We start from the raw sequence: 26,450 nt of genomic DNA, 5'->3' as shown, positions 1-26,450 counted from the left end.
ACTGAAAATTGCTTCCATCAGGTTGACTTACGGCCATGTTTGTGGGGGATTTGTCTTGATACAGGAGGACCTAGCCCACTCTGGATGGCACCATCCTCAGGCAGGTTGGTCCTGGGGTATGGAAAGTAATATTAGCCTAAGCTTGGGAGTTAGCTGTCTACAAAGCAGCATGCCTTCACGGTTTCTGCTGTACTTCTCTGGGACTGAGTGAGTTCCCTGGTGAGAAGCTGTGTGGTAAAGCAAGTCAACTCATCACACCTGCTGCTGCTTCCTGTCTAAAGTCCTGCCCTGGCATCCCTCTCTATTGGGCTGTAACCTGGAAAAGTAAGATGAAATGTCCTTGTGGGACTGTTGGATCTTCAGACGTGTAACTTAAGTGTGCTGTCATTAAACAACTTTCTAGCTTCATGAACTTAAAAAAAAAAAAGATGAAACGAACCCTTATCTCCTCAGGTTGCTTTGGGTCAGAGTGTTTTCTCATAGAAACAAAAAGGGAGTCTCTCTCTCTCTCTCTCTCTCTCTCTCTCTCTCTCTCTCTCTGTGTGTGTGTGTGTGTGTGTGTGTGTGTGTGTGTGTGTGTATAGGAACTTTGCACTTCCCCTAGATGATCACACAAGTTTGGCAAACATTGTTCTTAGTAGCCTGTCACACTCCTCAGTATTTCTCTGGTATAAATGATGCTCTTTCCACTCTCATTTCTGATTTTACTTTTGAATCCTTTCTCTGATTTTTAAAGGGCTTATCTCTTTTGGCTATCTTTGTAGAAAACAACACTTATATTCAACATTCTATTGCTTTTCTAGTCTATTTCATGGCTGTTTTCATCTTTTTCTTATCTTCTACTAACTTCGGGCTTAATTTTTTTGGTCTTGTTCAATTTCTTTAGGAATACAGGATTAATGTGAGATCTTCTTTTTATGTAGTTTTGTGGGGTTTTGTTTTTGTTTTTACTAACTTTTTCTTAGAATTACTTCTGTTGCATCCTGTCAGCTTTAGTATGGATTCTGTCCTTCTTGTCTTAACATATTTTTACATCTCCCCTTTACCTTCTCCCTTGGCCCATTCTTTGTTCAGATGCCCTGGTTTTGTTGTTCTTGTTTTAAATTTTAATGTATCCGTTAATTTACCCAGAATCCCTATTAGTGACTTTGGCCATCATAACTCTGCAGTCTGTAATGATGCATGTTAAGAGTTCCATCTTGTTCAAGTTTATAAACCTGGCTATGGCATAATTGTGAGTTTTCCTGGAGACTCCTTTCTTTGTGCTTGAAAAGAACATACATCCTGTGCTTGGTGGAATCCTCTGTCCATGGATAGCTGGTTTGTTTAGTCTACAGTCAGTTTATATCAACTATTTCATTATTGATCTTCTGTTGAGAAATACTCTGTCCTTGATGAAACTGGAGTATCAGACACTTACAGTTACTGGACTAAAATCTTTCTTCTTAATGCCTGTCAGTATTTATGTATTTAGGTGCTCCTATACTGGGCACATACATACTTACAACCATCATAGGCTCTTGATGACAGCCACATTATCATAAGATAATGACCTTTGTTGCCTCATCTTACACATATGTATGTCTATTTTATGTGCTGTAGGTATCACACTCCAGTTTTGTTTTTATTTCTATTTGCATATCTTTTTCCATTTTTTTCTACCCCAGGCCTATCTGTTCTTTAGTACAAACAAAATCTCTTGTAGACAGCATATAGATGTTTCTTCCTTTTTCCCCTTTTATTGAACATAGATGTTTTTTCTCTATAATATATCCTGATGACTGTTTCCCCTCCCTCTGCTCCTCCCAACTCCTCCCTACTACCTCTACGCTCTGGTTCCACCCCTTTTAGGCCTCTTAATAGAAAACAAAATGTCTTCTAAGGGGTAATAATAAAATAAAATAAGATAAAACAAAACCCAATATATTGCAATAGGTCAAAACAAGCAAACAAACAAACAGAAGAAACAGAGCCCAAGAAAAGGCACAAGAAACAGACATAGATATAAAAACCTTCTCATTTTCACACTCAGGAATATGAAAAGAAAAACACACTAAACTGGAAGCCAAAATATATACACAAAGGATCTACAATGTAAAAAGGAAAAATTTATAAATAAAATATTAAATTTAATAATAATATTATTAGCAATAATAATATTAATGATAGTAAAGCAGCCCTGACATGACATGACATAACAAGTAGTAACCTCCAAGGATGCCACTGGATTCACTGAACGTGTTTTCTGTTGGCCATTCTACTGCAGGGCATCTGTCTTATCATTAAGAATAGTTTGCCTTCCCAGTGAGATTCCCTCAGAGAAAACGAAATTTGCACTTGCAAGTGATTATCACTTCTCAAGGGCTGGTGTCTGGGTTAGGTATAGAGTTCTCTGTCTGCTTCTCTAAGCCCTGGGACCCCACCTGGTACAGCCCTGTGCAGGCCATGTGCATGTTGCCTTGGTCTCTGTGAGTTCCTATGTGTGTTACAGATTGAGTTAAAGGCCCTTGTTCTCTTGGTGTCTTCCATCCCCTCTGGCTCTTACACTCTTATGGCTTTCTCTTTTGCAGAGTTCCCTGAGCCCTGGGGTGGGGGTGGGGGTGGGGGTGGGGGTTGATGGAGATATCACCTTTGAGGCTGAGTGTTCCAAGGTCTCTCACTCTCTGCATATTGCCTGGATGTGGGTCTCTATTTGTTCCCATCTGCTGCAGGAGGAGACTTCACTGACTATGAATGAGCAAGGCAGTTATCATATTTGTCTTTCTAGGTCTGGGTTAACTAATGCAAGATTTTAAAAAATATAGTGCCATACATTTACATTTGAGTTGCATGGTTTCATTTTCTTAACAGCTAACTAATACCCCATTGTGCAAATGTACCACTTTTTTTTTTTAATCCACTCCTTTGGTGAGTGACATCTAGGCTCTTTCAAATTTTTGGTTATTATAAATAGACAGTGATGAACATGGTTGAGCAAGTGTCTCTGTGTTAGATGAAGTGACCTTTGGGTGTGTGCCTAGGATGAAGTGACCTTTGGGTGTGTGCCCAGGAGTGGTATAGCTGGATATTGAGGCAGATCAATTCCCATCTTTCTGAGGAGCTGCCACACTGACTGACACAGTGACTTTTGTAAGTTTGCACTCCCACCAGCAATGGATAGTGTTCACCTTACTCTACCTTCTTGCTAGCATAAACTCATTTTATTGATCTTACCATTCTGATGGGGTATAAGATACATTCTCAGAGTAGTTTGATTTGCATTTCCTTGATGACTAAGGATGTTAAACGTTTCTCTAAGTGTTTCTTGGCTATTTATCTCTATGGAGAGTTCATTGTTGTGATATGTATCCCACTTTAAAATTGGGTTATTTGCTTTTCTTGATAACTAGCTTCTTAATTTCTTTATATATATTTTTATATTCACCCTCAGTCAGATGTGACTTGATAAAATTTTTTTTCTCATTCTGTAGGCTAACATTCTGTCTAAGTGATAATGTCATTTCCCATGCAGAAGCCACTCAGTTTCAGGAGGTGCTAGTTACTAATTGACATTCTTAATGCTTGTGTGAATGGTGGGTGTTCTATTCAGAAAATATTTTCATGTGCCAATGAGTTCAAGGCTATCCCCTACTCTCTCTTCTCTAAGGTTTATATATTTGGTTTTATGTTGAGGTACTTGATCTCTTTGAAGTTGAGTTTTGTGCAGAATAATAAGTATGGATCTGTTTGCATTCTTCTACATGCAGCCATCCAGGTTGGCCAGCACCATTCGTTGGAAATGTCTTTTTTCCAGACTTCTTTATCAATAATCAGGTGTCTGTAGGTGTGTGGATTTATGTCTGGCTCTTCAGTTGGATTCTTGTTTTTAATCTTTTTTCTTTCTTCTTTGGCAAATATGTGATAGGGTTTTTTTTTTTGTTGTTGTTGTTTGTTTTGTTTTTGTTTTATGGGTACAACTAAGTTTATGGAAAGCATCAGTAAATTTTGAGCCTGGTAAAAATCTAATGCCAATGATTTATAAAACTTCTTCCTTGAAGGGAGTCTACCTAGCTCAAGCATGTGAACCATGGCTCTGGCAGGCCTTGGTCTTCTTCCCGATTCCCTCTGCCTTGCTAAAAGACAAAACAGAACAAACCAACCACATCCCATTAGATTACATTCCTAAAGCTAGCAAGCAAGGTCTCTTCCTTTATTTGTCTATTTTCCTCCTGAGGCTGACTACCAAGGCCCAGCTATCAAAGTACCGAAGCCCAACAATCAGAAGTCCCCTTTGGCTGCCCTAATTAACATGCCCTGTCAAAATGTACCAACGCATACTAACACAGTGTTTCCCCCTTTACCTTTATCAACTGCCATTTTCCTATGGGCATGTCTGCCTCCTCTCTCTTCAGAGGCAGTCTTTGTTCCCAACTCAGGAACAAATATCCCTGGCCCAACCTCCCTTGATCCTTTCCTCATTTTCTCTTGTCCTCTGTCTCCTGTCTTTGTCTCTTATTCCCTGCCTTTTGTCCCTCTGGAGCAAATAAATCTCCTTTGTGCTGAGAACTTGGCCCAGGGAGTCCTGAGCTGATATCAATCTTTACATTACTCCCCACATTTTTTGTTTTTACATATTTTGAAATTTTGTACTTATGAACAAGTTTTTTTTTTTTTACTGATTTTTAATGGAACTACTCTGTTAACTTTAAGTTCATTCTTAGATTTTTTAAGAGCAAAGATCTGGTTGGTTGGTTGGTTGGTTGGTGTTTGTGTGTGTGTTTCACATCATTCTCAATACAATGGCAAACACAGAATATTGTTTATTGCTTTGAGATTGAATTACCTGTTTAGAGCAGTGGTTCTCAACCTGTGGGTTGCAACCTCTTTGGGAGTAGAATGATGCTTTCACGGGGGTTGCCTAAGAGCACCGGAAATACCAGATATTTACATTACCATTCATAACAGTAGCAAAGTTACAGTTATGAAGTAGCCATGATGATAATTGTATGGTTGAGGGGTCACTGTAACATGAGGAACTGTATGACAGGGTCACAGTGTTGGCAAGGTTGAGAACCGCTGGTTGAGAGACGGAAGCCCTGTGAGTTTTGATATGATCGACACGGGGCTTTTTGTGTCGCCTGCTGTCATTAATGCCATGTTTCTCTCTCCTCTCCTCCCAATCACAGCATGTGCGTTCCGGTACAATGGGCTCTCCTTTGTCTACCTTATCTACCTCTTGCTCATTCCTCTGTTCTCAGAACCAACCAAAGCAACGATGCAAGGTAAGGTCCCTTATTGGTCCACAGCAGAGTTGATAGTTGGATGTGCTTTTCTTGACTCCTGGGGCTTGTCTCTATTCAGGGAGAAGGGCATTATCTGGGCAGCAGGGGTGGGTGTCCAGTGTTGTAGCCACTATCAAGGAGAACAGAACGATTTGTTTGGGTTTCATGTGTCTTGGTTATGTACACAGCCATTCTCCCTATATTAGCCCCTAACTAAGTAGACTGGACAGATAATCAGGAATTCTGTGGCTAATGAAAACTCACTCACAGTACTGTCAATTAAAATAAGGCCTATGGTATGGCAAAGCTAGCACGTGCACTTAAATAATGTGTTGTTGGGGGAGAATATGGTCATTGAAAAGAGCAGAGCAACACGGGGGCCCCTGGAGTCTTGTGGTGGGAGAACTGGGAAGAAAGCCTGGCTTCTGCCGTTCCTTGCTGGTGGTACATCAGTTGAGCTTTTTGTTTGTTGTGTTTTGCTTTGCTTTTTTTTTTTTAAATACATATTTCTCAAGTACACAGTGAAAGCAGAAAGCAGTCTCTTTACTTTAGATAGTATCTAAAGCAGGTTCCTGCGAAGCTTTCAATACTTGTTTATTGCTCTGTGAGATGGCAGAGAAAAGAGCAGTGACTGTTTTCTGAGGGTCAACCTTGGTAGCACCTTCTGGTTTTTGATCGACCTTGGTTGAAGTTCTTCCACAAATGTGAAAATGAAGCTCCCTTGAGCCCGATGAAATAAACTGTTTTTGTAACACGGTGTCATTACAAGAAATAAGGACTGTGCCAAATGCTGTAGGTGAGTGAAACGGCTGTGTGTTTCCATGACAGGAAAAGGAAATCCAGCTTGTCCTGACCTTCGGTGGCGTGAGAAAGGTGGTAGCTGCCTTGTAGTGATGGGCTCTTTGGGAGAAACAGTGAAGACAGTGTACAAAGGACAGCAAACCGATTCATCTTTCTCCTCCTTCCTGATTATGGACTTTAGATACTGCTTTGCCCATTTATTGTAGTAGTTAGAGCTACAGATGCTCTGTCTGTTTCCCTGACCCAAAAGAACATTCACATTATAGCTATCACTCTGAACTATGTGCTTAATAGGCCAGGTTAAGAAAAGCTATAGAAGCAGAGGTTTATGCAGATCCTTATTAAACAGCAAATGCAGTGTTTATGGGACGTCATTCACCATGACCTCCCTCTGAAGAGTTCAGCATAGGATTTCTGGCCTCAGAAATGAGATTATCATACATGGGCAACTCCTGTTCCGGGGTTTGAAATGCATGCTGCAAAGAAAGACTTTGTGAGCATTCGGAACACAGTGCTTTTAAAGTGGGTGCTTTTGCCTGTTCCCTTGAATTTTCTGTGGCTCCTATGTCAATATAGGCTCCTGTTCTATGTGGAGATCAAGTAAATAAAATTTGTCTCCACCCTTGTGTGACAGCTCTTAGATTTTCTTTTTTTCGTCTCCCAGTCAATAACCCTGAATCTCTAACAATTTTAGAGGTGTCCATTAGGCTAAGCCCAGTACACTGGGCCCTGACACTAACAGGATATGACATACACGACATAGAATAAAATTCTACAAAGCCTTCACATGTGCACAAATATCCTGTGAATGGAAAGTTTCAAGGTCAGTGTGCAAAGAAGACCCCCCAGGTGCCTGCTGATTCTGGTCCCATCAGAAGAGCAGGGCAGGCTTATTAGGAAGTCCCCACATCCGCATTCGGAAGCAGCATCCTGGTGTTTGATTTTCCTCTTTCCTGCTTTTTAGCACCAGGAAACATGACTGACGTTACCATAACCTCATCTGTTTGTTTGCTTCTGTAATATATGTGATTTATTTTTTTCTGACCTATAGGACTCAAAAATCCATGCATTTCTAGAGACTGTGTGGAAAGACAGAGCGGGTTACATAGTCCTAGGTGGTGGTGTGAGGGCCTGCATAGAGCCCTCACAAGGGCTCAAGTTGTCACAGAGGGAGCGCATGGCTTTTTAGGACAGGGCTCAAGCTCAAATGCACCGAGCTGTGAAAGTCTGGGTTCGTAACCAGATCTTGGGAATCAGCTGACAGGTACAGTGGCATAAGTGTCTCGCCAAGCTCTGCATTGTACCTCCTGAAAAGCCCATGTCCAAGTCCATATGTGAACTTGAATTGGTCCCAGGAGCTGATGCAGGTGTGCCTTGCCAAGGTCCTGTATTAATACAGACACACAAAACTAGACATAAGATGCATGCATAGGGTGACTGCTCCCGTGCTTTCTGCTCTGTCTCCACGTGTGTGGATGGACATCTTTGCTTATGTGACTGGGCTTCCTTTCAGTGTGCTGACAGAGGCTCCCAGTATGTGGGGGACATCAGTATTCTACATTAGTGTGTATACTCTTCGATGCAGTCCTTAGACTGATCCCAACTGGACAATTGTGGGTGGTTAGGTTAGAAGCATCCACTTAACTCACCTAGCTGGTGACTACGGAAGGTTACATGAACGCTGTGCAGTGAGTGAATGCAGTAAGAAACCTCCTAGACACAAGCATCATAAAGACACTCTTAGGACCCTACCACTCTTGTTCATCCCAGAATAAAAGGAGGAAACAAACAGCATCCTAATTTTCAAAGATGGAGAGAATGAGGGGAGTAATCACCTCAATAAGGTGGAAACATATCTGTGATGGTTTGTATATCCTTGGACCCGGGAGTGGCACCATCTGGAGGTGTGGCCTTGTTGGAATAGGTGTGACCTGGTTGGAATGGGTGTGTCACTGAGGGTGTGGGCATAAGATCCTCATCCTAGTTGCCTGGAAGTCAGTCTTCCACTAGCAGCCTTTGGATGAAGACATAGAACTCTCAGCTCCTCCTGCACCATGACTGCCTGGATGCTGCCATGTTCCCACCTTGATGGTAATGGACTGAACCTCTGAATCTGTAAGCCAGCCCCAGTTAAATGTTGTTTTTTATAAGAAAAAAAAAAAAAAAAGAAGCATCCACTTATCTTGAGCTTGGTGTCGTCAGCAAGATGAAGACTATTCGAATAGAAATACCTTTTGATGCCTGGGTTATAGACTGCACTGATAAAGAAAGAAGATCATTTATATGCCCAAACACTAAAACTTCTGTTTTGAAAAACTAGTTAGGGGCTGGATCCCACAATCCCCGTAGAGGACAAGTTCTCAGATTCTCAGTGTAGAGAGCTTTCTATCACATACTGATGTCATGTGTTGAGCCCAGTGTACCCCACCACAGACACACACAGCAGGGTAATAAAGTTGCTCAGAAATTCATTATACACCACACATGGAACTATCTGATTAGGGAGAAATAAGATTTATACAGTCGGAGAATTCTTGATTTGAAAGAGCAAGCTTGTAGGAGCGGTTCTCCTACATGTTCTCCTAGCTAGCAGGGAAATTCTTTCTGCAACAGCTGTATGGGCTGCCCGAGTGGCTCTTTACATATTGGTGGTGTCGGGAGCTCCCTTCTCACTGGGGTCTCTAAAGCAGCAGTTCTCAACCTGTGGGTTGCAACCTCTTTGCTCTTTCACAGGGGTCGAATCAGATATTCTGCCTATCAGATATTTACATTGTGGTTCGTAACAGGAGCGAAATGAGAGTTATGAAGTAGCAGTAGAATAATTTTATGACTGGAGGCCACCTCAACATGAATTAAAGGGTCGCAGCATTAGGAAGGTTTAGAACCTCTGCTTCAGAGACTTAAAACAGACTGCCCTGTCCTTTCCTGCACTTCATGGACATGTTTCCTACCTAAAGCAATAATGAGTTAAGAGAGGTCAGAGATCAGATTCTAATGATATTGGGAATGGCTTGTGGAAGCCTAAGAGGTTCACTCATTAAATGGCTAAGTCCCTTAAATGTATTACTATTTCAGTAGGGCTGAATCTTTTGGGGTTCTAACCTAAGTCAGGAATGACTATAGGTATTTTATAATATTAAATATAGGAAATTGATTAAAAGTGATAAGTAAACCAAGAACCTTGGCATAACATTGAAACCGCATAGGCTTATCAGCCAGGCGTATGTTATGCACATGCACGTGTGCTTTAGTAACAGAACCATTGGAAACTGCTAGAACCATAGAATCCAGAGCGTGTGTCTGTATGTAAATCATCATTACTATTCCTCCCCACTATGGCGTGTGTCTCTCAGGTGCAGCGGTTTGAGGAAATGGCTCATGGTATCGAATGTCTGGTGGGACATAGGCTTAGTTAGAGATAATGGTCTTCATCGTCATTCATCTTTAACATGGCTGAATATGCCTAGTTCCTCAAGGATGTGAGTTCTCAACTGTTTTTCCAGAATAATCTCCTCTAGAGGCCTTCTACTTTGTCTGCTTGTTTTCTGAAATGTCTCATATAGTGTGCAGAGCCACATAGACTTCTTTGTATATTATCTGGGTTCAGACACTTGCGGATGGCTACACAGAATAGCCTAATACACTAACTGCACAGCTATTTCCCTTGGCATTCACAAGCCACTTCTGGTGGCCTTGCTTCTTACCCTGGATTTCTCAAGCAATGACTCGTCACCATCTCGTGTTTGCATGTTGTCAAAGGCTGCTCATCAAAGCCCCTTTGCCTGTAACGGACTCTTCGAGCTTCACTAATATTATTGCAAATAAACAGCCTTGCCATGAGGTTCATTAGAGACTGAGCAAGCATTAGGCATGAAGGTCACCAGGACTCTTTCCTCTTACCCTCAATTCATACAGTGTGCTTTTGCTCTCTTATGCATGAACGTCAAGAGAGTGGGGGATACACTACTATGCTGACTATTGTGCCTGGTTTGTGGGAGACAGCCAGACAATGATTACAGAATGAATGAATTTGCCCCGGTGTCTAGTTCTTACGAGGGATTTGTGAACATGGTTACCATCAACACAACCTCTGTAACAGCAAAATCATATGATAGTTTATTGCGTACACAGGTCCTCTGGAGACAGCAGCACAGGGTACCACAGGCCATGGAACTCTGCTGTTTTCAATTTCATTAGGATCAGAGAATCACGAGTAATTGAAGACATCAAGCCTGCTAAAATGTTTTATGTGTTCAATTACAATGACGGACATTTTATTTAAGCACGTGATATCGGAGGAGAAGAAATGAGAATTTTCTTGCTGTTCAGAAACAGAGTGCGTTGGGTTAAGGACTGAGACAGACCTCCATTAAATTCTTTACCTAGTGTGTAATAAGCATCACATGGACGGCCCACTGTTTCAAATTTGGGAGGCGCTAAGTTCATCCAGGTACACGATAGGTTTCTTATACTGTGTTCTCAGAGGACAATGTACTGGTAAACCTGGTGTGTATTTGGTTCAGACGGGAGATGAGTGTTTGAAACATGCAGTTTGACAGAAGACCACAACAAGTGCTCATGGAGCACAGAATTTTGAAGGTCAGCATTATTTGTTTTAGTGTCAGGGTAATGCTAGGTCAAAGGATCTGGCTTGTAGAGAATGTTCTCATTAACGGCTATAGCTAATCTTCGCTGAAAGGCTGTATATGTTCTTTCTAAACAACGGCAAAGGATTAAGCAGTTTCCTAGGTTCCTGAACATTTTGCTCCTAGATATCTCATAATATTTAGGCAAATTGGCCTATTTATTAATAGAGAGCTAGTAGCAGTGTCCACTAAGTCTATCTGATTATTTTCCTGCATCCTTTAATTTAATTCTCTCAGTGACCTCTTGAGGGGTATACTACATTATTTAAAACATTATTACACAGTGCTGGAGAGATGACTAGACATTCAGAGTACTTGTTCTTGTAGGGGACCTGGGTTCAATTCCCAGTACCATAGAGTGGGTCACAACCATCTGTAGCTCAAGTTCCAGGGAATCTCATACCTTCTTCTGACTACTGAAGGCACCAGGCACATAAATACATGGAAGCAAAACATTCATAGCCATTAAATAAATGGATAGACAGATAGACCTTAGATAGATAAATGATATATATCAATAGATAGATAGGTAGGTAGGTAGGTAGGTAGGTAGGTAGGTAGATAGATAGATAGATAGATAGATAGATAGATAGATAGATAGATAGACAGACAGACAGACAGGCAGGCAGACAGGCAGACAGATAGACAGACCGACAGACAGACGGATGGACAGAAAGAAAGAAAGAAAGAAAGAAAGAAAGAAAGAAAGAAAGAAAGAAAGAAAGAAAGAAAGAAAGAAAGAAAGGAAGGAAGGAAGGAAGGAAGGAAGAAAGAAAGAAAGAAAGAAAGAAAGAAAGAAAGAAAGAAAGAAAGAAAGAAAGAAAGAAAGAAAGGAAGGAAGAAAGAACTATACTGTTTATATTGAAGGTAGAGGCAGAGTTCTAGGTGGATTGACAATAAGCCCAGGCCACTGTGTGCATGGTCTGGCTATTGGCCTCTACAATGTTCTGACTCATGCCCTAGACAGAGCTTAGTTCTCTGGGGTTTCAGAAGGAAATAAGGAAGCCAAGTTAGTTAGTGAATACTTTTAGCTGATAACTCATTTGGCTCTGAACACACAGGTCTGGAAAGATACCATGAGTCTATTTAAGGGAAGCATATTGTAACACTGGCGTGGATGGCTGGCTTATGTGTACCTTACATAGACAGCATATCACATTAAGTGTGACCAGTTTTTGTCTTTCAACCGTTGTTAATCAAAAGACTGTCCTTCACGAGACACCGTGTTGAGTTTTGTGGAGGATGAAGAGGTGTAGAAAGACTGGCATTTCCCTGGAGTGGCCCTTTCACACCCCATGTTTTATGCAGCTGGTTGAGTGTTGGCTTTCCCAGTGTAACTGCTTTTGGAAGCTGCCTACTTAACCCTGGCTGAGCTGTTACGTTCTTAAGGCGATTTTGTGGCTCCCCTTTGTCTCTGTCTAGAGACTAGAGAATGAAAGCTGTGGTGGGGAACTGATGTCCCTGTGAGAGGAGTCTGACTCAGGTAGCATTCAGAGCCAAGCTGGATGTGGATAAAGCTGGCCACTAAATGGGTTGTGTTGATTTCAGAAGAAAAGGGTGGAGTGCTTTGTACAAAGCAGGGTCTGGAGGTTACTGCTCATTGTGAGGGAGACAGCTTGATGCTGACTGGGATGAGAACCATAGTGCTGATACACATGGCAGATGTATGTACTGCCATGATGTTTGTGTAGATGGATGCATGTGATCTCACTTGTTATCAGATGAACCATCCAGGCGAGAAGGCAGCATCCGAGGCACTGGTTGATTCTAGAACTACCAGAAGTCAAACAGTATCCTCAAGATCCAGCTCAGATCTTCCTGTGGCCAGGTGCTCTCCTGGAGGATGGTTGTGACACAGACAACTTCATCACCATTTGCTACAAAGCCAGACACTCTCGATGAATAGACGTTTGTTCTAGTACAATTAGAAATGGGCCCATTGTCTGGGGGGAGAGACACACATCCATCTGCAGTGCTATATTTGAAGGACATTGGAAATTGCTGTCTGCTTGCTTAGCTCTCCAGCAAGTCATTTTTGTTCATGTTTGTCTTCTTGAGTACAACCATACTCATGGTGACAGCATGGCATATGGGTTAGGTTTGGAACTTGGGGCTAAAGTGGATGTGTGCACGCCCTGCAGCCTCTCTCTGTTTCTGTCTCTGTCTCTCTCTTTCCCTCTCTCCCTTGCACTCTCTCTCCCTCCTCCCCTCCCTTCCTCTCCTCTCTCTCTTTCTCCTTCCTTTCCTCTCTCACTCTCTCATGACAGCTGCTATAAAAGAAATGACAACCTCTCTACTTAGAGTCTTTCAGTGGGTCTTTGGCCCTCTAACAGAATCTCGAGGAGTAGATTCCTGGAGAGTGATCGGATCCATAATTTTTTCCCAAGAAAGTTTATGGAATACAGGTTACCAGGCACCAAGACATCAGGTGGTTCAGATGTCATGTTCCTGTCAGTGTAGAGGGTTCACCTTAACCAAACATGCCCCATCTCCTCCCTTCCTTTAATTCACACATTAGCAAGTTTCCCTTCTCTAGACTGTAGTATTCCCCAGCCCCAGAGACAGACTGACTACAGGCATGAAGTCTCCCCTTTCTACAAAACTTCTCAAAAGGAACTTTCCCTCTGCCACATGGGCAGGCTTCAACTCTCCTTAGTGCCCTGCCATGTTGTTTGTCTATCTGTCCACAGCATTAGTAACTATTCTAATAAATCTCTTATCCAACAGGACGATCCACTTCAGTGTCCCCCCTGAACTGCAAACCCTACAGCTTTCGTTGAGAACCTCACACACGGAGGTGGATGGCAGGCAGGGACTTCCAGGGACCTGGGCTCCATGATGGTGGCAGCTCCTTGTGGAGTTGGCAGAACACAGAGAACAGCCCATTCTTTGTCAGTGCCAGTAAGATTGCCAAGGGAGTAACAGAAGAAGTGCAGAGTGCCAGCTTTGGCAGGCGTTGCTGAAGAGTTTTGGTGTGCAGCTTACAGAGATTTTGCTTACCCTCTTATTTAGAGTAATTATGAAGAGCTTTTCTTTTTCGAATGAATTTTGGTTTTGCTAGTTGGACCAAGAGAGTGATTCCTCTGGTTCATTTACTCACATTTACACTCTAACGTTACTATTGGTATTTGTCCTGCTTAGTGGGATCCTTTGCAGCGTTTGGGAAGGCAGGGGGAGAGAGGGGTAGAAAATGAAGGGCTTTGTTGTGTTCTGTTGATAACCACCAGCAGGTGAAATTTACAGCAGGCCAGGTTAACACTTGTAAACTTTTGCCAAAGTTGTCTTAGAATGATCAAAAAAAAATGTATTTTACTTTATGTAACTCTGAATAGGACCCTACTTCAACAGGAAGTAGTACTGATCTTCTTAATTATATAAAAATTATATATGCTTATATAATATTTATATTATATTTTATTATTAATAATGATATAAATGACATAATCTTAGAAATCTTTTTAATCTCCCATATACATTCAAATTACCTTATTCCAAGGTTCTGACCCAGGCTTAGCCAGAATACCAAGAGCATCCTGAACAAAGGAAAATGGTTTTCAGTTTCTCTACTTAAAGAGGCAAAGAGATCTGTAACTTATAAAGCTCTGTTTAGACGTCAGAACGGAAATAGTAGCAGATATTTAAAACAGCCTGCATCTGGTTTTTGTTATAAATAGTCTTTAGACCATTAGGCTTATTATTACTATGTTTTACTATGTCATAATAAACCAAATGGCAAGAAAATATTTAATTGGATAAATTACCTGGTAAGTGTTTTATTGCCAGTAAGATCAGCTCACCACCCCAAAGAGTGCTAACCAAAGTAATTAGTAGCTCGTGTCTCTGTTTTTGAAATCGACTATAGAATGTTTAGGGTTTCTGTCCTTTTGTAGGATGGGGCAGGTTATTATCCTATTATTGTTGTGCATTTGGCATGCATGCAGGCAGCCAGAGGGACTTTCAGGCAACATAATTCTTGGTTCAGGAAACAGCAGGTTGTGTTAGTGCATGACAATAGAAAAGATTATGCAAGTCTCAAATATTTCTTTATTTGGCTCTGACAAATAGTATCTATGAAGCAAGACCACTATTTTGATTATAATGTACTATTCATTTGAACCGATTTGTGGCTCTCTCCTTTGGCTGTTCACAGATATTTCTTATCGTCTTCCTGGGTCAGACCTTGCATGAGGTTACTCACCCTGCAATGGGGAGCAGGACACAGCTCCACCATCTGTTGGCTTTGCCCTGATGGGCAAGCTACTGACATTTTCAGCTCTCTGTATTCTATGTCTGCTGAGCTTGGTATGTTTCTGGATAGAGTTGCCAGGGTTGTGATGAATGCACAGTAGATGCAAAAATAGCTGCAGAGAAGTCGTTTGGTTTTCTGTTTTGGTGACCAAATAGCTGAAGGCAAAGTTTAATTCTGACTCAGAACTTCAGGGTTTCTTGTTCGTGGTCTGCTGTCTCCACTGTTTTGTTCCTGGAGGAAGGCAGAGAGAGCATCAGAGGGGTGTGGGCTATGACAGGGGAGGAGACTTATCTCTTAAAGGACAGTGGGGGCTTTAAGATATAATGGAGAAAGGCATAGCCCCAGTGAGTGCTTCCTCCAACAGGACCCCACCTCCTAATTCTTCATTGACAAGGTTAGCATCACTATTTTCTCTCCATGGCCTTTGGTGGTGGTGGTCAGGATATCCAATCTAAACCAAGGAAGAAACCATTGCTCTCCTCTGACTTTAAAAATTCATTTTCCATTTAAGAATATTCTACTGAATGTGATTTACTTACATATTATTTGAGTCTTTTTTAAAAAATATTATTTGAGTCTTTTTAAAAAAATATTATTTGAGTTTTTAAAAAAAAAGTTTTGAAACTAGCTTGCTTCAGAGCCTGCGAAAGACTAAGTTCGAATTTACTTACTAGTCAAGATGGATGTGTTATTTGTGCGATTTCTCCTACAGATATCCATATACCTAGAGTTGGACAGATGTATGGGGAAGAAAATCTCAAGATAAAACCTTACATTGAGCTCTCAGGCAAGGCTACCTACGATTCCAGGAAGGATAAGCAGGTGGTAGCATGCTTGCTAGAATCCAGGCAAGCATTCTTCAGCCCAGTGTTCCCTCAGTCCTTCCACACCTTCAGAGTCTACTGAGTGATGCTGGAAGCTAACAGTCTAAGAGGTTAATTTATTGAGGGAGTGCTTCTAATATCAATAATGCAGGGATCCATGTGGATACTCCCTCAGCCCCTGTATGCTCTGATAACAACAGAAAAAAAAATAAGGGCAGACATTATGCATGCCCTTTCCGTGCCTCGGAGCATATAAGTAGACAATTATTGAACTTTAAGTGGCAGTTTGGTATACGTTTTCAGTATCGAGCAGGAATGGACGCTGGCATAAAGCATGCATTTGTTTGCTTCAGCTAATTGGGTGCTGAGCATCTGAAGTGCGTTCTACAAGTGACTTGGTACTGGAGCTGCAATCCTTTCAATCTTGCAGCTCTGGAGTGAGACGACCCCCCCCTCCCCATCTTTCCCTCATCTAGTTCTTAATTTTGCTTACGTCATGTTCTACACTTGAGTTGCAAATGTTATGGATGCTGTGACGTGTTTTGGAATAGGTCATCTCAGTCCCCTCTGACAACCTAGAAAAGGGACTGTCATGTTTTCAAATGTGGCGTGTGATATCCAATGTGATGTCATATATTATGATGTGCTGTGTCACCCACTCATTCTTCTGTCCCTGGGATGAACAACTTAGGCATGCCATCAACCTACAAACAGGAGAGATTTAGCTTGGTTCACAGTTTCCAAGGCTTCAGTCCAGGATTGGATAACTTTGCTTCTCTTGGGTCTGGAATGATGCAAGATGCCATGGTGGGAGAGTGTTGTAGAGGATGCTCTTACTTGGCTGCCAGGAAGGAAGGGGAAAACAGGAAGGTATAGGGCCCCAGGACCTAAACTTCCATTAACTAGATCCCTACCTCCTAGTGATTCTACCACCTCCAGATGGTGCTGTGGAACAAAGAGCAACTTTTCAACACATGGGCCCTTAGAGGATATCCATCCACACTCTAAGGCTGCCCACTTAGACTTAGCTGTTGCCTCCAGGGCAGTTGTCCAGGACTCCGTTTCCAGGGTCTTTGACCTCACTAGAACAGGACCTGAGTATGGGAGCATGAGTTCAGAACTATGTGTGAATGGCAGTCTTTAGGGCGTCTTTCTCTCTTCCACAGCAGTCTGCCCAACCCTTATCTGAGCTCCTTTGGGACTGTATAAAGGATTGCAGCCATCAAATATCAGTCATTTCACCTCTGTAACAGCTTTCCTGGGGACACATGGTATCTGCAGCATGAAAACTGTTCAAATGCTAGGAAGGTTGGAAAACTTTTTCTCCAGTTGTTTATGGGAAGGTCCTGACTCTTACTGTAGTGAATTCTTGCCCAGATCCCTCACCATTTAAGAACCAGGTGTTGACCCTCCTTATGCCTGGGTTGTTAGCAGCAGAAGACTCATTTATATCATAGCATCTTAGCTGGAAAAAGGTTGACCTTATCCCAAGCTCTCCCTTTCTGCTTGTGAGTGTGGCTCCCATCACCATGAGCAATCACTGTGGCTTCCTTCATGTTACCTTGCCTAATGCTGGAATGACTCTGCATGTATCCTCTCTAGAGGTTTTTGTTGTTGTTGTTGTTGTTGTTGTTGTTGTTGTTGTTGTTGGTGGTGGTGGTGGTGGTGGTGGTAGTGTGTGTGTGTGTGTCTGATCGTCTGGTACATCCACCATACTTAGTAACACCCTAACTTCTCATTCTGTCATACCTTTCTTCTCTCCAATCACTTGTCCTGAGCATATGCCTATTAAAGCACTGACTTGCGAGTCTATACCTTGAGGGAACTCTTTTCATAGGTAGATTGGCAATTTAGTAAGTCTTACATGTTAGCATTCGTCTTCTGATGCCAAGAACAGCAGAAGTAGGGACAATTGAGGTAGGGGAATCCTGGGGACCCTGTCAGGGAGGCAGGACAACCCACACCACTGTTTACATAAAGCCCTATCCAGAGGGTAGGTGAAAGCTGGATTCTGACTCTTGTTTTGCTGACTGAAGATGGATGTTCTAGCTTATAATTGCATGGCCTAGGGTATTAAGAAGTTAATCCATGAGGTCATTGCACCATGTAAAAAACAGCAGAGTGTTTTAGGAATGTATTTTAGACTGATAAGCAATCTCTGAAAGGAGGTATCCCCCATCTGTGCCTTATGTCCTCTTCATGCTCTCTGTAATCCCTTGTGCTTCCTCTCTAATTTCCACGTGGGAACTTTGTTTACCTTTCCTAAGAAGACCCTTCCCTCCCACATTTTCCAACCTTCTTGAGTATTTTCCCTTCAGTTCACACATCCAGATCAGCATGACAGATTCTGTTGTAGACCTATCTGGGCAGGTCCTGGATGCTTTGATCTCCACAGGGCATCTGTTCCATCTAGGAGTAAGCAGTTGAGATGAACCAGGGCTGCCTCCTCATGGACTGAAAACTAGAAGGAGGCCAGGTCTGGCTCTTGGAGCATTCGAGGCGGCATTATCAAGAAGTGTTCCTTGATAAGGCACAGCCAGCGTAAATTCTGTTCAGAGCTAGTGAGGTGGGGACCACCTGCCTGGCTGCTTCCTGGCACCATATGTTGTCCCTCCTTCCATGGTGAATTGCTAGCTGCTTATGATATAGGCTAATTATTTATTTAGTACCAGACTCCAGTAACAGCTAGGCATGGTCAGGAAGCAACAATGCTCTATCAGCGTTTTCGTTGAAAAGGATGCTTTTCAACACTAGCCTAGTCCATCTCATCAAACACAGAGCAGCGCCAAGGTGCTGCTTAGGCTGCAAATGGGCAGGAGCAGGTCTCTCGTTGAAGCATATGCTAGTCATCAAATATTCAGCAGTCCGGGCTTTTACAAAGGCTTTGTATAGCCCAGCACATGCACTGCAGGGAATAAGGAGCCTAGCCCCTGAAAACTGGCTGTGGGAGGGCTTTGTGCTGGGAAATGGGAGGCTGGCTAGTTGAAAGGAGGAATGATGGGTGAGTGGTTGCCTGGGAAATTAAAAAATATTTGTGGTCCAGAGATTCGCTCCCTTTTCGGTGTTGTGTGTAATGTTCTGACACAAACGAAGTGTAAAACTTCATACATGCATCTACGTGACAATTTAGCACAGGAAGGTAGGAATAAATTAATTAATGCAGGTGGATACGATGTCAGTTTATTCATCGACCTGATTAATGTGTCTGAGACATCTAGATTTTCCAACTAACATGCTGGGAACTAATAATGCAATAAAAAAGAAATGAAATAATCATTATAATCTACACATTCACTTAGAATGTGTAGTGAGTGACCTCAGGGTATACATTTAACTTTATAGAAGATACTTTGAAGTCTAAACACAGCCAGATTATCATTATTCACAGATTCTGTATAGTGAATTCATCTCCCTGCTATATATAGATTGTAACCATCAAATCAATATTCCAAGTGTCATCAGAGTCACTTATAGGTGTGCCTAGAACCACAGAAATTTGAGTTGCCTGGTGCTTTTGCTGGGAAATGGGGGACTGGCCAAGTGGAAGGAAAGGAGAGATTGGGAAATGTTTGCCTGGAAAATTACAAATATCTGTGGTATTTATACTGTGGTATTGTTGCTGTGCTACAAGCTGAAACCCCACTCTCTTAAACGCTGCATTTCCACGCCATATTGTTTTGAGATAATTTCGTATTTTCAGTTGGTCCTTTGCTGTCCAACACTCCTGAGTATAAGCGGACTATGATCTACCTTTGAATTCAGCTCATAGAACAATGCTGTTGGCTAGAAGCCAACTGATGTTATTGAATCAACAGTGTGTGTTAAGTAAGGTTCCTTTAAGCAGAGGTGCATAATAACCACTTCGTAAGTATTGACAGGTCAGTGACACATAGCCCGAGGCTTATGAGAACCCAGTCCCCTGATCTCCTCCAAACAATCATTGAGTATTTGTTGACAGCAGTCCTGTGAGCTTCTCTACACGTTATAAGTCAACCAGGCATGTTTTCTGCTAGAAGGTGAGGGGCTGGTTAACCTCAAACAAAAGACTGAAGAGGGAGAGAGAAATGTCTCTCCCATATGACTTGCCAACTATTTGGAATTTTCTCCAAGATGGGCTGTTATTGTGGTAGCTTGGAGAGTAACATGGCTTGAAAGACCCTCCGTCTAGTGCTATCTGCTTCCTATTTAGTGACAGGTTATATTTATTTTTGCATTTAGTAGTGTCTTCTGAGATCATATGGTGAAAGTCTTAAATATTCATTTTAAGAGTCAGGTCTAAATGAAGTCTAAACCATCACAGAGTTGACATGCACAGCAGTTTGATGAGGAGCTTTGCATGAAATATTAACTTTTCTTCTTCCCTTCCCTTCCCCTCCCCTCCCCTCCCCTCCCCTCCCCTCCCCTCCCCTCCCTTCCCTTCCCCCTCCCTCCTCCCCTCCTCCCCTCCCCTCTTCTTTCCTTTCCTTTCCTTTCCTTTCCTTTCCTTTCCTTTCCTTTCCTTTCCTTTCCTTTCCTTTTCTTTCCTTTTCTTTTCTTTTCTTTTCTAGAAAAGGTTTCTCTGTGTAACCCTGGCTGGCCTGGAATTCACTTCATAAACTAGGATGGCCCCAAATGCAGGGGCCATCATGCTTGTGCCTCCCAAGTGCCGGGATTAAATGTGTGTGGCCCCACTGCCTGGCTCGTGTTTCTTTTTCTTATATTTATTTTTGTTTTGACTTTCATTGCATGTACACATGGTATGCGGCATTGTAAGAGGCCACTTTCCCACAAGTACACATTGTAGGTTATGGCGGTTGCTTTTTCCATTGCTGTGATGAAAAGCCATGACCAAGGCAACTTATACAACAGAGTTCGCTTCAGCTTATGGTTAGAGTTTTTGATAGCAGACTGAAGGCACAGCAACATGGGGGCTGGAGCAGAAGCTAAGAGCTCACATCTTAATCCACAAATGGAAAGCAGAGAGCATGCCGGGAATAGTGTGGGCTTTGGAAACCTTAAGCCTGCACTCAGTGATATGTTTTCTCCAATAAGGCCACACCTCCTAAGTGTTCCAAAACAGTTCCAGCAACCAGGGACCAGGTATACAAAGTTACGAGTCTGAAGGGTCCATTCTGATTTAACATGCCAGATAGGTGTACCTCATCCCCCACTTTAACCACATAGTTCTACCTTGTCCTCACCATAACCATGGAAGTCTACCTTACTCCCCACCTTTTTTCCCACTCATCCTGTTAGCTCCCTTTGTTCCTTTCCACATGTCTACTTCCATATCATCTATACATATGTGATTTTATGTATCTAAAGATCTGTGAACCATAAATAAGAGAAGATATATGTGCTGTGTCTGCGGGGGTCTCTGTGACTTTCATGGACAGTGCAGTGATGAGCCACCAGAAGGAAGAAGGAAACGTGTCATGACTCAGTGATGCTGAGTGGTTCATTTTAAGCATACGTAAGCCCAACACAATCTGGTGAAACTTATTCTGGTGATGATTGACTCAATCCCGCATGCACAACAAAGCTGACATGACTCTCCTTGCAGAACAAATTAGCTAAATGTAGATCAGGCGCGATGACGTTGGAACTCCTTGTAAAGTCCATAAAGATGAGTTCTGTAGATTGACGGAGAAAAGCAGATACACAATTGACTGAAAATAACAAAACAAAACAAAACAAAACAAATCAAATTTACAAAAAAAAAGGACAGGTTTTGCATTTCTTCATTTGAAGGAAAAACCCTGCATGCCATGCATAACAATCCAGGTTTCCCCAATATATGCATAAAGATCTGAGCATAAAGATCTCTACATCCCCTATGTATGTCTTTCTGAGACTTGGCTTAATTGACTTAGTATGTTTCTCTCCAGTTGCATCCATTTTTTTTTTCTCTGCAGATGACATCCCTTCATTCTTCTTTATGGCTGAAAAAATCCTATTGTGTTTATGATACCATATTTTCCTTATTCATCCCTGTTATTAGACATTTAGGTTGGTTCCATAGTGTAGCCATTGTGAACAGTGAGCAAGAAATCCCGACGTCTAAGTGTCTTTGTGACATGCCGACTTGGGGTCCTTTGGTAAATGCTAAAGAATCAAATAATCAGGCCATATTGTAGATCTGGTTTTAGTATCTTAAGGAACTACCCTACTAGCTTCGACTGTGGCCAGACTAGTTGACATTCCCACCGGCAGTGTCTAAGTTTCTTCTTTTCTACACCCTCCCCAGCACTTCTATTTAGTTTACTAATGACTTCTATTCTAAATGGGATGTGAATGGAACTCAATGTAGTTTTAACTCACATTTCTCTTATGCCCAATGAAGTGGAACAGTTATTCACAAGTTGGTTGGATGTTTGCAGTTCGTCTGGGAATATTCACTTCATGTCATTTCTCCTATTTATTGATTGGCTTGTTTGAATGCTTTGTTTAGTGTTCTAGTTCTTTGTGTATTCTAGACATTGATCTCTGTTGATGTAGAGCTAGCAGAGATTTCTCTCTCATTCTGTTGTCTGTGTCTTCATATGGTTAACTGTTTCCTTTGTTGTTCAGATGTTCTACTTTGTAAAGATTCATTTGTCAATGTTTGGCCTTATTTCCTGGGCAAACATTATCATATTCAGAACATCTCTGTATATGTCTTTCTCTTGAACTGTTCTTCTTACTCTTTCCTTGAATAGTTTAAGAGATTCAGGTCTTGTGTTAAGGTTTTTGGTTCCTTTGGAGTCAGTTTTTATGCAGGATGAGAAATAAGGACCTGGCTTTATTGTTTTATGTGTAGATATCCAGCTTTCACAGTACCATTCGCTGACGATGCTATGTTTTCTCCAATGTGTATTTATGTCATTTTTGTTTAAAAATTATGTGACCAAAATTTCCTGGGTTTGTATCTGGGTCCCTTCTTTATTTTCTTCGCCTATGTATCTGTTTTTGTGTTAGTTTCATATTGTTTCTGCCACTGGGGCTTTGTAGTATAACTGGAAATGAGGAACTGCCTCTCAAAGTTTTCATTTTGCTCAAAAATATTTTGGCTATCTTGGACTTCTGGTCTTCTCTATGAATTTTAGGATTCCCCCTTTTTTGGTAAGGGGCAAGGGATGACACTGGGATTTTATTGAGGATTACATTGAATTTGATTGGCACATTGATTTTGGTAGTATATCCATTTTCACAGTATTAATTCTTATAATCCTTGAGTAGGGAATGCATTTGGTCTTCTGGTATCAGTTTCTTCCATGTTCCATAGCTACCATTATAGAGGTTATTTCCTTCCCTGAGTAGATTTGTTACAAGATAAAATTTTAACTACTCAAAATTTTCATATGTGTGCACGTACTATTTTGTTTAAGCCCTGTTCTCCACTCCCAACTCTTCCCTTATCCTTATCACCACTATTTCCTTTCAATTTCATTTTTTCTCCTTCCCCCCGCCCAGATCTATTGAGTCCACTTAGTGTTGCCAGTATGCATGTAAGTGTAAGGCCATCTACTGTATAATGGTCCTCTTTTAGGGTCTGCATCCTTGAGGGAAGACGAGTCTTCAATCTTTCTCCTCAGCATCCATAAGTTGCCAGTACCTCCTCAGTTGAGGTGGGTTTTCCTCATCACCTCCCTTCACCATGCTGGGATTTTGAATGGCTTTGTCTTGTACAGACCTTGTGCATGCTGTCATAACTGCCGAGAGTTCATTTCTACCTGGAAAACACTGCTCACTGTAATTCACCTATCATCACTGGTTCTTTCGATCTTTTCTCTCCCTTCCTGGTCAGTGATCTCTGAGCCTGGGGAGGGGGGAGGATGGCATAGATGTCCCACTTGGTGTAAGGTATTTTCTGAAGCAATTTAGGTGAAGTTGATCCTCTGATTTCTTTCTTGCCATTCTTGTTACTGGTACATAGGAAAGCTATGGAATGTTCCTCCTATTCCTTCCTCGTCATTCTTATTGGTATATAAGAAGGCTATTGCTGATTCCTCTCATTTCTTTGTCAGCATTCTTGTTATTGGTATATAGGAAGGCTATTGGTTTTTATATGTTAGTTTTGTGTCATCCCACTTAGCTAAATGGGTTTATCAGATCAAGAATCTTCTGGTAGAGCCTATCTCTCTCTCTCTCTCTCTCTCTCTCTCTCTCTCTCTCTTCTCTCTCCTCCCTTTCTCTCTCTCTCCCTCCATCCTCCCCTCCTTCCTTCTCTCTCCCCCTCTCTCTCCCTCTCTTTCTCTCCCTCCCTCCCTCCTCCCCTCTTTCCTTTCTCTCTCTCTCTCTCTCTCTCTCTCTCTCTCTCTCTCTCTCTCTCTCTCTCCCTCCCTCCCTCCCTCCCTCCCTCCCTCTCTCCCTCCCTCCCCTTCTCTGTAAATAGATAGCTATAGAGAATTTTATCATTTGTAAATAAGGGTATGTTGATATCTTCCTTTCTAGATTATATCTCCTTTCTCCCAATTCTCTTACTGTTGCTAGTTTAAGTGGAAATACTTTGAATTTTTCCCTATTTAGTAACATTCTGGCTTTAGGTTTGTTGGATATAGTATTTATTATATTGAGATAAGCTTTCTCTTCTAAGTCTCCTCATATTATCTCAATGAGAAGATAGGATTTTTTGTCAAAAAATATTTTCTGTACCCATTGAGAAGATCGTGTGATTTCTATTGAGTCCATTTCTATGATTATTACCACTAAATTTATAAATTTGTTTGTGCAGAACTATACCTAGGTCTCTGGAATGAAGTCAATTTGATCATGATGAATGAAGGTTGCTATATATTCTTGAATTTGGTTTGCAAATATTCTATTAAGAATTTTTGCATCTTTGTTTACCAGGGAGATCATGTATAATTCTTTTTTCTGTGTGTCTTTATCTGGTTTTGTTATTAGGGTGATAATCAAATCAGTTTGGTATCACTCTTGCCTTTTCTTTTGTAAATAATTTGAGACAAATCAGTATTCTTCTTTAAAGGTTTGGTAGAATTCCACAGTGAGTCCACTGCATCTGTTGTTAGGAGGTATTTATATTGCTAAATCAACGTTTGTACTGGCTAGTTTTGTGTCAACTTGACACAGCTGGAGTTATCACAGAGAAAGGAGCTTCAGTTAAGGAAATGCCTCCATGAGATCCAGCTGTAAGGCATTTTCTCAATTAGTGATCAAGGGGGAAAGGCTCCTTGTGGGTGGGACCATCTCTGGGCTGATAGTCTTGGGTTCTATAAGAAAGCAGGCTAAGCAAGCCAGGGGAGGCAAGCCAGTAAAGAACATCCCTCCATGGCCTCTACATCAGCTCCTGCTTTCTGACCTGCTTGAGTTCCAGTCCTGACTGCCTTTGGTGATGAACAGCAGCATGGAAGTGTAAGCTGAATAAACCCTTTCCTCCCCAACTTGCTTCTTGGTCATGATGTTTGTGCAGGAATAGAAACCCTGACTAAGACAATGTTGTTACTTGTCATAGATCTGTTTAAACTGTTTGTTTCTTCTCAGCTTACTTTTCATTAGTGAGATGCACCCAAAACTTCACTCATTTGATTTAGGTTTTCCAATTAAAGAGGCTGTGTCCTTAAGCTATGTCTAATGGTTGTCTGGATTTCACTGATATCTGTTGTATCTGTTGTAGTGTCTCCTTTTCCATTTAAAATTTTAACTTGGCTCTTCCCTTTCTTTTTTTAGTGTGGTTAAAAATTTGTGGCTTTAAAAATATTTTTAAAGAGGCAATTCTATGGCTTATCAATTATTTTTTTTATTTAATTTCTGGTTTATTACTTTATGCCCTGATCTGAAGAATTTCTGTCTCCTGGTTTTGATATAATTTGTTCTTGATTTTTTTTCAAGGATTCTAAGGTACACCATTACGTCATTTATTTGAGTTCTGTTTGACTTTTAAAACGTAGGCACTTGCACTTAAATTCAAAGTTAGCATTACTTTTACTATACCTCATGGGTTTTGATATGTTATATTTTCATTTCAGTTGGAGTTTAGGGAATTTTCATTAGCAATAATCATGCCTCAGATAAACCTCATACAATATTGATACAATACTGCACAAAGCTGATTTTAGGGAATTTTAAAATAGGTTTTTACACTCAAAAGCATTAAAAACATTCTAAAGTGTGTTTTTCAATTTCTTTGAATCTGTGCATTTCTGTCGTTATTTTATTTTTTATCTCCATTCTATAGTGGTCATATAGAAAATAAGAAACTATTTCAGTTTTCTACAGTTGCTAATATTTGCTTTGTGTCCTATTATGTGATATATTTTAGAGACAGTAAATTTTCCGGGGTGGGGGCTGCTGGAAGAATGTACATCCTTTCAGTGTTTGAAAATACTGTCCTGTAGATATCTATTATGCTGCTTTGATCAAATTGTCATTGGATTCAAATGTCTTTCTATTTTTGTTTTGTTTTGTTTTTGTTGTTGTTAGAACGGCCTTCTTGATAGAGAGGAGTACTGAATTCACCCATTGTTGTGTTGAGTAATCTGTGTCTTTACATCTAGTAGTTTGCATTTCATAAAACTGAGTTCATATATTTAGAATTGTAATGTTCCTTGATGATTTTTTTTAATCACCACCAAGTGGCCTTTATATCTCTTGACTAATCTTCATCTGAAGTCTATTTTGTCATATGCTAGAACAGTGACACCTATCTCTTTCTTAATTTCATTTGCTTAGATATATTCCCCCGTATTTT

General features: G+C 41.2%; 1 protein-coding gene across 10 annotated transcripts in view; it reads left to right on the top strand.

The window, feature by feature from the left end:
- Piezo2 (piezo-type mechanosensitive ion channel component 2) overlaps window positions 1-26,450 on the top strand; it is a 377,504-nt gene that overhangs the window by 55,889 nt on the left and 295,165 nt on the right. For all 10 annotated transcript variants that reach the window (XR_386006.4, XR_001782388.2, XM_006526169.4 and 7 more), the window contains exon 2: window positions 5,166-5,261. Coding sequence is in view for 8 of the 10 variants with exons in the window: in XM_006526169.4 (XP_006526232.1) it covers window positions 5,166-5,261 (96 nt within the window). In the remaining 2 variants the exon portion in view is untranslated. The remainder of the gene's footprint in view (window positions 1-5,165; window positions 5,262-26,450) is intronic.

Source organism: Mus musculus, chromosome 18, assembly GCF_000001635.26.
Source record: "Mus musculus strain C57BL/6J chromosome 18, GRCm38.p6 C57BL/6J".
Lineage (NCBI taxonomy): Eukaryota > Metazoa > Chordata > Mammalia > Rodentia > Muridae > Mus > Mus musculus.
The sequence above is the reverse complement of the archived record's forward strand: the minus strand, read 5'-3'. Positions and strand labels throughout refer to the sequence as shown.